Raw genomic sequence first — 12,210 nt, forward strand, 5'->3', positions numbered from 1 at the left:
CCACACAGAATGAAGATGTTCGACCACACATCAGAGACAGATTTCGCTTGCATGATTTGCTGCCCCCAGATTAAGTACAAAGACTTGTCAAATCACTGAAGGGGGAGAGAATGCAGGACCCTTTTGGACTAAGACAAAAACATTGCCATTACTGTTGAAATTTTGCATTTTTGTACCCCGTCTTGCTTTTCTTATCTTTGGTGCCCAATAATAATCAAGGGTTACAGAAAGAGACTTTATCTATCTCAGATTGAATACATATAGTAGGTAGGCTAAAACAGAAGAGTCTTTAGAACTAGTGCAACTCCAGTGAAATTTTTTATGTACAGGACATCTGCAGTTTATAAAGAATTCTGTTTCTGCCACCAGCAGTTTGACCTGTAGTCACACAGGATTTTATGATAATAACAGAGATGAAAATGGACTTTTATTTTCTCTCTGTTTGGTGCTCTAAGTGGGTTTGTAGCCACTTTTCTGTTACTTTATGATTCTCATTTCAACAGGAATGGCCAGTAAAAGTTGTTTTATTTTTCCTGTTAAGGTTTATAACCTTTTTACATTTTTGACCTGTATTAGATTAGAATTTCATTATGCATTCCTTTTAGTTGAGGCGCTTCATAGTTTTCTGGAGATAGTCAATTTTTAGTTTTTTATTATACATTTGAATGGCCGTTTTCCTGCTTTGTCTGCCTGCACATTGTATATTTGTTTAAAAATATTCTCTACTTTTAGTCCATGTAAGTTTCATTTAGAAAGACATGCATTTATATTTTGTTTCTGTAATATTCTACTGTAGGTGAAATCTTTTCAAAAATCAAGAGACTGGGTAGATAAGAATATATGAATGACTAATATACAAAAGATTTAAACCATTGTGATGGCGTATATTCTCAAGGGTAATATCTTGCAATGGCACACAGATTTAACGGATAAAGGTATACCTCAGACTTCACTGTGCTCACAAATCTTTGAGGAGAAAGTTTGGTCACCTGTTTGGCTTGATTTAGTTACTGCTGCCTTTGGTTTTCTCCAGGAATGAAGTATTCAGCACAGTGACTCAGTATTTTTAGTTATTTTGCATGGGCTGGTAGTACCTCTGTTATGCTCTCAGTTACAATCAATTTAAAACTGTATAACAGTCTTGGTACCTAACAGTAGCTATGCATAATCCTGTGGCACAGTACACTCCCAAGCCACCAATGCAGTTAATATGCTTTCATAGTGGTTTTTCTATGCTATATGAAAATAGTCTTCAAGCCTTGGTTCTCTAATGCAGCTACCACAAGAGGTTGATATTTTTATAGTGGCGTGTAATCTCCTTTTCGGGAGGCTTTTTATGGAAGGTAGAATTTGTAAAAGTTCGTATGCTTTGCCTCTCAACTGCATTAACATGCCACAGGCTCAGACTGTTTTTGTGTAAAGGATGTCAAAGAACGGCACTTTTTCTAAAGAGAAGTTTGATATTTTGTATGCTTGTTAAGAAAGTACAGTATTGGAAATTAAAGGTGGACAACTGATAATTGAGGAGTATGTCAATTAATTTTTTATGTATATTACCTGTTTACTTGTACAACTTACTGTACAAATTACATGCAGCTTCATTTTCAAATGAATCCTTAAAATAAGGAAATCTTTTTAGGAAAACATTTAATTTTTGTATTTTTGATTTTAAAGGCATGAGTTATGTCAATTTTCAGTGTATTAATGAAGATTTTAACTTTTCATCAGGTTGAGTGTTTTCTTACTATATTATCTGTTGTGTATGTAGTTAGCATATTGTGTCACTGAACTGTTTAAAAATCTAGCATGTAGAGCAAGCCTGTTTTGTGGAAAATCCTTATTCATTAAAAAAATAATCATGGCAGATTTTCTGCAAAAAAAAAAAAAAGCAAAAGCATTTGCAATTCAGAATACTGATTTTTTTAATTTTATTTAAAGAAAGGTATTTTGCTTGCAGGAAAAAAATACTACAGATTCATTTTAATGAGAATCTTTGAAATGTATTTATCTTTAGGGCATCTGGGCATCTTTATGCTGTTTGTCTTCTGTCTTTCTTGAAATAAAATGTACATACGTTACCTTTACATATGCTCTTGCTCAAAATTGTGAACCTAGTTATATTTCTCCCTGCTCCCTTCCTTTTTATGCTCAAACAGCGAAACCCAAAAGTTAAAAGATCTGAACTTTCAGCATGCATTCTGATTGCTGAAAGATTTCCTGATTTAGTGCATTCTCAAAAGGGCTTTCCCATAATCTAAAGGGAAATGTAAGCACCTATACTCTTCTGCCTGTGGGCACTTCAATAATAAAAACCAACTTTTTAAACTAATCGTCTTTTATCAATGATAAAGTTGTTTTCAGTCCCACACTAGGAGAGTTCCTTTAAGTCAGCTGATCAAGCATAAGATACTTCCGTAAAGAAATAAACTAAGAAAATTTTATATGGCTTGAGAAAATTTCTTGAGGCCAAATTAATATATTTTTTCTTCGTTATTTTATTTGAGTCATTTTAAATTTGTTAATACAAAATTTAAGATAATTTACAGAGACAATTTAGCCAGCTTCCTTCTACCTTAATACAATGTTTTGTCTTCCCGTTATCCTCTCTTTTCTTTATCTGTTGGTAGAGGTAAAAAACTTCCATTTAGTTAATCGGAGGTGTATATTTTTTAAATTGAAATATGCCCAGTCCCTTCAGCTCACACAGGAAACATGAACTCTTAAAAAACTGACTAGTAAATGCAGGAAAGGTGGATACCTGATGAGACACAGCGAAAGTGACCTGTATACACATTACAACTCTGGAGTACATATTAAAGTCGTGCTATTTCCAGTGGTAAATGTCTGACTTTTAAGACATTCTTTTAAATATTTGTATCATTGTTAGGATGTTTTAATTAGTTGTTTTTTAATTCCATGTAATATATGTAGCCCTCATCAGATTTATATCACCATATTTCTCCTTGTGTCCTAAGAGAATTGATGACAATTCGTAACCATAAATTGTTTTATATTAGCTAGTATGTATATTTATTTTTACCCAATGGCTTTATCTGTTTCCCAAAATTTGTTTGGGATTTGTTGAAAGCATTGTGTAACTTCTATAAACGGCTATTTTCTTGTAACTGTCAGTGAAATGAATGTGTACATTGTTTTTTTGTATTTCTCTGGGTTGCTTTTTTTTTTTTTTTTTTTCCAAGGGTTAACATAGAATGGTTTTTTTAAAAAATTATCTTTGGCCAATGACTTTTTCATCTAGATCTTACTTTCATTCAACCTTCTAAAGAAGTTCGTTTCTCATTGTTTTATTCCGTCAACTTGCCTGAAAAACAGAGACTTCATCTCATCAATGAAGAAAGCATTTCATTATTCCTACAAATCTTTCCTGCGAGCACAGAATTCTTCATAAGGACCAGATCTCTTCCGTGTCTGTGTCAATCACATAAAGCTAAAATGTAAAGGACATTGAAGCCTTTATTTAATTGTACTAATATGATGGTGTTACATACTACATCATTAGCTAGTTAAGGTTTTCCGACCTGACTTCTCTTTGTCTTCCTAGGTATTTATTTGTTATCTCTTTTAATCTTGTGTATCTAAATTAACTTAGTTAATAGTTACCCACCGAATAACTATGCCAAGCAACTAGTAAAGAATGTTTATTTTATTTCCCCTTATAGGGGAAGAGTGGACTGGGAACAAAAGTGTATGGGCCAAAAGGCCTTAGGGTTGTCATTTATTCACTTTCTTATTCCTCTCATGAGCTATAATTGAGTATAGTATTTTTTTAGTGCTGATGTCATTACTTCTCATGTCTTCCCCGAGTTGAAAGCCTACGACAAACCTGTATAAAATACATTTAAGAATTTTCAGAATATGAACCACAAAACTCAGTATCTTATATTTAAATGCTACTTATTATTGGAATCCAAGTCTCACTAACTAGGATACATTTTTATAAAATGTTTCTCTGTATCTTGAATTGAAATTTGCCCAGAGGCAAGAGTTCTGGAGATATAACATGATTTGAGATCTTTTTTTAAAAAAGGGTGGGGCGGGGGGGGGAGAGAGCGACAAGTTTATACTAGTTTATGCTTTTGATATTAGTATTTTAAGATACATCAGTTGATTCCAAAACCTGACCATTAGAATTACTCTGAGGAGCTTTTAAAATAGATTCCTGGGGCCTACCCCCTGGAAAATTGTCTCACTGGATCTCAAGAGGGGCCTGAGAGTTCTGGTTTTTTTTTTGTTTGTTTGCTTGGTTTTGTTTTGCTTTGTTTTTTCTTTAAAGCTCTCCTGGTGATTCTAATAGCCAGTATTGGGTAATCAGTGTTTTAGCTAAATGTGACTCTGGTTTGAGAGTAGGCAACAAAATTAAAGTTCACCAGACATCTCTTTGTGGTAGAGTTTTTTTTTGTTTTTGTTTTTGTTTTTTTTTAACTGGGACCAGATTTCACAGAGCTTATTCAAGATACATGGAGGAATAATAAAGAAGATTAAGGCTACTGCTCATTATCATTTTTGTCTTTCATACTTTTTTAAGGGTTTGCATTTCTAGGACTTGGAATAGTTGACCATATACATAGCTAAAGGACATGTCCCTGAATGAGACCATTATATATATTATCTGTAAAATATTTCACTATTTTTTTATTTTATAAATCTTTGTAGAAATAAGCAATGAAATACTACTTACATCTTTTGAAATGGGATTTTTCAAGGCAGTGTCCTTTTGGCATTAAGGTGGGGGGGAGTTAATATTCTCTCTGCCTTGTTTCCACGTGAATCAATACAAAGTCATGGACATTTTAAAATCTCAATTTAATTTCTTCTTATTTACTATGCAGTATAGCCGTGAACAAGTAATGTAGATTTAGTTTTCTCATCTTCAAATGCCCTGATCACCCTACCTCACAGGGTTGTTGTGGGGATAAATAAAACTTTTACGGAAGCACTTCTCTTTGATGATATTTTATCAGCCATCAGAAACAATATAATTTCTAACATTTGTACAGTGCTTTTTTTGTTTAGAAGCATATTTTTTTCACATTACTTTCCCTTTTGATGTTGAAAAACATAAAGGAAATTGAGACTTGGAGAAAGCTGTGACCCAAGACTATGCAGTTCCTCTGGGAGACTTGAATTTAGTTATCACCATAATATTTTATTTCCTAGTGCCTTGGCATTTTGTATGATTATGTTTGTTCATGAATACGAAGCTTTCTCAAGTTTGTAAGTCTATTTAGCCAACAAAATGTTCTTATAAAATGTAAGGAATATACAGTGGTACAAACTAGACCTATAGATAATAATTCATTTTAAGGTAGAAGGAAATTTCAAGTTCTAGGTGTACTCTTTATTTTACAGTGTTTTCCCAAGATCACAGAGCTAGGACTAGAATGTAGGTCTCTTAATTACCGTTACAGTAATGATTTTAGAAGGAAGGGCATTCTTTATTGCTGGAACTACTGTGAGCAGAGGTGAAAAACACTTCAAGATAACCAGAATAAAAGGGGTTGGTTTTGAAAAGGAGAGAGAAGATGGCAAGAGTGAACCAGATTATAGTGCGTTAAGATGAGGAATATACTCGATGTTTGGGCTAAAATAATGAGCCAATATCACTATAGCATAGTAGCACTCTGGTCCCACGGTAGTTTCTGTGATGAGACTTTGTGATAGCTATTTTCCCTAAGCTCCAAAGGAGTTTGAGACGCACACAGTTTTGAAAGCCACTGCAATAATCCTTGAGAAATAAGTGATTGCAGTATAACATTCTATTGAGGCAGATAGTTGACTTGAGAGCATGGTCAATGAAAGCATGAAGTTCAGAATCAAAATTGAATTCAAGTTCCTGAAAACCCAGCCACTTACTAAGCAAGAGGGTTGTTACCTACCTTGCAGAATTAGAAGGATGGAATGAAATGTCAAAACATGTTATAAGCCATAAAGCAGTATACAAGTAACATACGAGGATGGAGATGTTAAAGCAGGTAGTTCTCTGAAGGAGGAATGAGAACTATATACCGGATTCTGAGAGATGTCTGAAGCCAGAAGGCAGGAATGAGCAGTCGGATCAGGATATTGTAATACCAGAGGACCACGGATGTCAGGGAGGGTTTTTAAGAAAGACATAGCAGTGGGTTGCATTTTTTAAAAGACCTATTAGGACGGGTGTGGTGGCTCATGCCTATTATCCCAGCACTTTGGGAGGCTGAAGTGGGCAGATCACTTGAGGTCAGGAGTTGAGACCAGCCTGGACAACATGGTGAAACCCCCGTCTCTTCTAAAAATACAAAAACTAGCCAGGTATGGTAGTGCACGCCTGTAGTCCCAGCTACTTGGAAGGCTGAGGCAGGAGAATCGCTTGAACCAGAGAGGTAGAGGTTGCAGTGAACCAAGATTGTGCCACTGCACTCCAACCTCGGTGACAGAGACTCTATCTCAAAAAATAAAAAGTAAAAACCACTACTATGTATTAGGCACCATGCCAGGCTCTGTGAATGGTAGAAGGTGGTGAAACAGACAATGCCTTAAAATCTTAAGCTTAAAATCTACCAGTAGAGAAAGTCAAGATGCTTAAAATATTTGTTAAAGGGCTAAAGCTAAGCTTGACTGTGGGGAGAGGAGGCTCAGGGGAGTAAATGATCAGGTGTGTATTTTAAAAGATCGCTTTGGAAATTGGGTGGGTGGGAGGCCAGTTAGCAGTTATATAACTCTCCATGCAAAGTATTCCCTTTCTCTAAGACAGTTAATGCACTGGGTTATAGCATCATAGTGGACAAGTCAGGTCAGAAGATTAAGGTTCTGGGGAGAGTATGGCTTGTGTGGCTTACTGAGCGCTTACTAACCATGTGGATTTTAGGCACTCCCTGAAGAAGGCATGTTTTTTCTGCTGGCCAGACAGGAATGGGAAGGTACTCTAGGATTTTATGGCACCCTGTCAGTATGGAAAAATATATGGAAGTTGAATGGAGACAGTTTCGTGTCTTAAGACTCATGGGGGTAGGGTTTTGGTTTTTCGTTTTGGTTTAAAATAAATTTCATTTAACTTAAATCATATAAATCAAAAACTTTATTTATTTAATTATTGAGATGTAATCTTGCTCTGTTGTCCAAGCTGGAGTGCAGTGGTGGGATCTCAGCTCCCTGCAACCTCTGCCTCCCGGGTTCCAGCGATTCTCCCGCCTCAGTCTCCCTAGTAGCTGGGACTACAGGCGTGCACCATGATGCTCAGCCAATTTTTGTATTTTTAGTAGAGACAGGGTTTCACCATGTTGGCCAGGCTGGTCTCGAACTCCTGACCTCAAGTGATCCACCTGCCTGCCTTGGCCTCCCAAAGTTCTGGGATTACAGGCATGAGCCACTGTGCTCTGCCAAAATTTGTTTTTACATGTACTCTTTTTCTCAAGAAATCATTAGAAAAAACATGCAATGACTCCATAATTTTGCACTTTTATAAATAGGAGTTTTGACCTGCCCCTATTTCCAATTAAAACAATCTGCTCTTCAGCCTTAACCTAGTCCATCTTTATAAGATTTTGAGTCTGATGCTTAAGGTACTTCCTCTTAAAAAGAAGCTATAATGGGTGCAGCACACCAGCATGGCACATGTATACATATGTAACTAACCTGCACATTGTGCACATGTACCCTAAAACTTAAAGTATAATAATAATAAAATAAATTTTAAAAAAAAGCTATAAAGGGGCCGGGCGCGTGGCTCACACCTGTAATCCCAGCACTTTGGGAGGCCGAGGCGGGCGGACCACGAGGTCAGGAGATCAAGACCACGGTGAAACCCCATCTCTACTAAAAATACAAACAAAATTAGCTGGGCGCGGTGGTGGGCGCCTGTAGTCCCAGCTACTCGGGAGGCTGAGGCAGGAGAATGGCGTGAACCCGGGAGGCGGAGCTTGCAGTGAGCCGAGATTGCGCCACTGCACTCCAGCCTGGGTGACAGAGCGAGACTCCGTCTCAAAAAAAAAAAAAAAAAAAAAAAGAAACTATAAAGCCAGGCACGGTGGCTCACACCTGTAATCCCTGCACTTTGGGAGGCTGAGGCGGGTGGATCACCTGAGGTTAGGAGTTCGAGACCAGCCTGGCCAACACGATGAAACCCATCTCTACTAAAACTACAAAAAATTATCTGGGCATGGTGGCACACACCTGTAATCCCAGCTACTCAGGAGGCTGAGGCAGGAGAATCACTGGAACCTGGGAGGCGGAGGTTGCCGTGAGCAGAGATTGCGCCACTGCACTCTAGCCTGGGCAACGAGAGCAAAATTCCGTCTCAAAAAAAAACAACCTATAAGTAGCTCTGCTTCATTTGTGCTGTTTATTTACTCTTCTATAGCTTTAATGATGAAACTTTTTTTTTTCTTTTGACATGAAGTCTCACTCTGTTACTTAGTCTGGAGTGCAGTGTCGGGATCTCAGCTCACTGCAACCTCCACCTCCCGGGTTCAAGTGATTCTCCTGCCTCAGCCTCCTGAGTAGCTGGTGGAACTCCTGACTTCAGGTGATCCACCCATCTCTGCCTCCCAAAGTGCTGGGATGACAGGCATAAGCCACTGCACCCAGCCATGATGAAACTTTTTTTGAGACGGGCTGGCTTTGTCATCTGGGCTGGAGTGCAGTGGCATGATCATGGCTCACTGCAGCCTCAACCTCCCAGGCTCAAGTTGCCCTCCCACTTCAGCCTCCTGAGTAGCAGGAACTACAGGTGTGCGCCACCATGCCCAGCTAATTTTTTATTTTTTGTAGAGATGGCATCTTGCCATGTTGCCCAGGCTGGTCTTGAAATGAGCTCAAGTGATCCTCCTACCTCAGCCTTCCTAAGTGCCGGCATTTTAGATGTGAGCCACTGTGCCTGGCCTGGAACTTCCTGACAGAAGTTTTAATGTTAATTTGTTAAGAAACATTGATTACCTAGTCTGCTCATCTGTAAAATGGGAATACTGTCACTGTATTTGTGATTATAGAGCTCCCCTAGAGAATAACCTGTGAATCACAAGTTTTTTTGTGTTTTTGTTTTGAGACAGTGTCTCGCTCTGTTGCCCAGGCTGGGTGCAGTGGCATGATCTCGGCTCACTGCAACCTCTGCCTCCTAGGTTCAAGCGATTCTCCTGCCTCAGCCTTCCAAATAGCTGGGATTATAGGAGTGCACCACCACACACGGCTAATTTTTTGTATTTTTAGTAGAGACGGGGGTCTCACCAGGTTGGCCAGCCTGGTCTTGGAACTCCTGATTTCAGGTGATCCGCCTGCCTCAGCCTCCCAAAGTGCTGGGATTACAGGTGTGAGCCACCACACCCGGCATGAGTTTTACAGACTAAAGGAAGTCCCTAACACATAGGTCTAGACCCTTGTTTTCCTGTTTCCTCATTTGAAAAAGCAGTATGCACACCACTATAAATGAATTCTCAATTTCTGCTTTGAAAACAATGCTGCATACACATAGCCCTTGAATTTTTCCACAGCACCTTCAACACACGCCCCAGTTTTTTTTTCTTTTTTTTTTTTTTTTTTTTTTTTTTTGATAGCGTGTCACCCAGGCTGGAGTGCAGTGGCACAGTCTCGGCTCACTACAACCTCTGCCTCCTGGGTTCAAATCATTGTCCTGCCTCAACCTCCCAAGTAGCTGGAATTATAGGCATGAGCCACTACACCTGGCTAATTTTTGTATTTTTAGTAGAGACAGGTTTCACCATGTCCAGGCTGGTCTCGAACTCCTGACCTCAAGTGATCCACCCGCCTCAGCCTCCCAAAGTGCTGGGATTACAGGCATGAGCCACCACGTCCAGCCTTTTTTTTTTTTTTTTTTTTTGAGACGGAGTTTCGTTCTTGTCACCCAGGCTAAAGTGCAATGGCACAATCTTGGCTCACTGCAACTTCTGCCTCCCGGTTCAAGCGATTCTCCTGCCTCATCTTCCCGAGTAGCTGGTATTACCGTGCCCGCCAACACGCCCAGCTAATTTTTTTTTTATTTTTAGTAGAGATGGGGTTTGCCATGTTGGCCAGGCTGGTCTTGAACTCCTGACCTCAGGTGATCTGCCTGCCTCAGCCTCCCAAAGTGCTGGGATTACAGGCGTGAGCCACTACGCCCAGCATTTTTTTTTGTTGTTTGTTTTCAGATGGAGTCTCTCCCAGGCTGGAGTGGAGTGGCACAATCTCGGCTCACTGCAACCTCTGTTTCCTGGGTTCAAGCAATTCTCCTGCTTTAGCCTCCTGAGGAGCTGGGGTTACAGGCATGTGCCACCATGCCCAGCTAATTTTTGTATTTTTAGTGGTCTTGGGGTTTCATCGTGTTGGCCAGGCTGGTGTTGAATTACCTCAAATGATCTGCCTGCCTCAGCCTCCCTAAGTGCTGGGATTACAGGCGTGAGCCCGTAACAGGCGTGCCTGGCCAGTTTTCAGGTTTTTGACTTAAGCGACTAGATAAGTGTCACTCAATCTCCAAAGTCATCGTCTATCTTCTATTTCTCCCTTCCCTTCCTCCTCCATATCCAGTCAGACACTATATTAGTACGGGTTCTCCAGAGAAACAGAATCAATAGGATGTGTATATGCAGAAAGAGATTTATTTTAAGGAATTGGCTCACATTATTCTGGGAGCTGGCAAGTCTGAAATCTGCAGGGCAGACAAACAGCCTGGAGACCCAGGGAGATTTGATGCTGCAGTCTGGAGGCTGAATTGCTTCTTCTTAAGGGTCTCGTTTTAATTTGAAATGACGGGATGCGGCCCACCCTCATTATAGAGGGTAATCTACTTTAATCAAAGTCTGCTGATTTAAATGTTAATCACATCTAACAAATATAATTCATAGCAACAACTAGACTAGTGTTTGACCAAAAACTGAGTAACATGGGTAGCATTGCCTAGTCAAGTTGATAGATAAAATTAACCATTAAAGTCACTAAGTTCCATTGACAATGACCTTTAAATATTTCTCAAGTTGGTTTCTTCTTCTCCATTGCCATTGCCTTAATTTAGGCTTGTGTTCTTCTCATTTAATTAATTCATAAAATACTTACGTATTAGGCAGTATGCCAAATGTTGGAGATACAATTGTGAGTAAGATTGTGTCCTTAGGGACTTACATTCCATCCTTTTCCTGCCTTCTTTCTTGCCTCCTTCCAAACCACATTTTTTTTTTTTTTTTTTTTTGGTCTTGTCACTTTGATGCCCAGGCTGGAGTGTAGTGGCCAGAACGTGGCTCACTGCAGCCTTGACTGCCTCAGCTTCCTGAGTAGCTGGGACCACAGGACCACAGGACCACAGATGCACACCACTATGCCTGGATATATATATATTTTTTGTAAAGATGGGGTCTCACCATGTTGGCCAGATTGGTTTTGAACTCCTGAGCTCAAGCGATCCTCCCGCTTCGGCCTCCCAGAGTGCCGGGATTACAGACGTGAGCCACCGTGCCCGGCCCCGATCTACCTTTATAAATGGCTGCCTATAGATCATGGCCTCTCACATTTTAACTGGGCTGTAGAATATGTATTGAAGGACCATCTTTATAAAATGTTTATTTGTAGACTCTGAAAAGATAACACCAGAAAGGGGGAACAATGGTTACCACTAGAAAGAACGGAGCGGAGCAGCTGATCATTGTATCTACCTTTTTAGTTTTTTTTTTTTGAGACGGGTCTAACTCTGTCGCCCAGGCTGGAGTGCAGTGGCGCGATCTCGGCTCACTGTTGCAACCTCCGCCTCCCGGGTCCAAGCGATTCTCCTGCCTCAGCCTCCCTAGTAGTTGGGATTACAGGCGCCCGCCACCACGCCCAGGTAATTTTTGTATTTTTAGTAGAGGCGGGGTTTTACCATGTTGGCCAGGCTGGTCTCGAACTCCTGACAGCAAGTGATCCGCCCATCTAGGCCTCTCAAAGTGCTGGGATTACAGGCGTGAGCCACCGCATCCTGTCCACGTATCTACCTTTTTATCACATGAATGTTGTACCAAGTTCGCGTATTACATATTTGAAAATAAATTGCGAAAATAACAAAAACAAAATCCATCTACTGGCTAGCCCTTTAAAATCCTGCGGGGAAGCCCAGTGGCCCAACGGCGGAGTTTAGCCCATCTTGCCCTTTCTGGTCAGCGTACCTGTTCCATTTATCTCTGACTGCGCCACTCAGTCAGGTGAGGGACCACTGGAGTTTTCTACCGGAAAATGCACTTCAGCAAATGCCACTTGCTC

General features: G+C 40.0%; 1 protein-coding gene across 10 annotated transcripts in view; it reads left to right on the top strand.

The window, feature by feature from the left end:
* The window catches only part of CTDSPL2 (CTD small phosphatase like 2), a 107,804-nt gene extending 102,847 nt beyond the window's left edge, over positions 1-4,957 (top strand). For all 10 annotated transcript variants that reach the window (XM_054452003.2, XM_054452012.2, XM_054452011.2 and 7 more), the window contains one exon: positions 9-4,957. In XM_054452003.2, coding sequence (XP_054307978.1) covers positions 9-74 — 66 coding nt within the window. In that variant the 3' untranslated portion in view covers positions 75-4,957. The remainder of the gene's footprint in view (positions 1-8) is intronic.
* The last annotated feature ends 7,253 nt before the right edge of the window (positions 4,958-12,210 follow it).

This window comes from Pongo pygmaeus, chromosome 16 (assembly GCF_028885625.2).
Source record: "Pongo pygmaeus isolate AG05252 chromosome 16, NHGRI_mPonPyg2-v2.0_pri, whole genome shotgun sequence".
NCBI classification, from domain to species: Eukaryota; Metazoa; Chordata; class Mammalia; order Primates; family Hominidae; genus Pongo; species Pongo pygmaeus.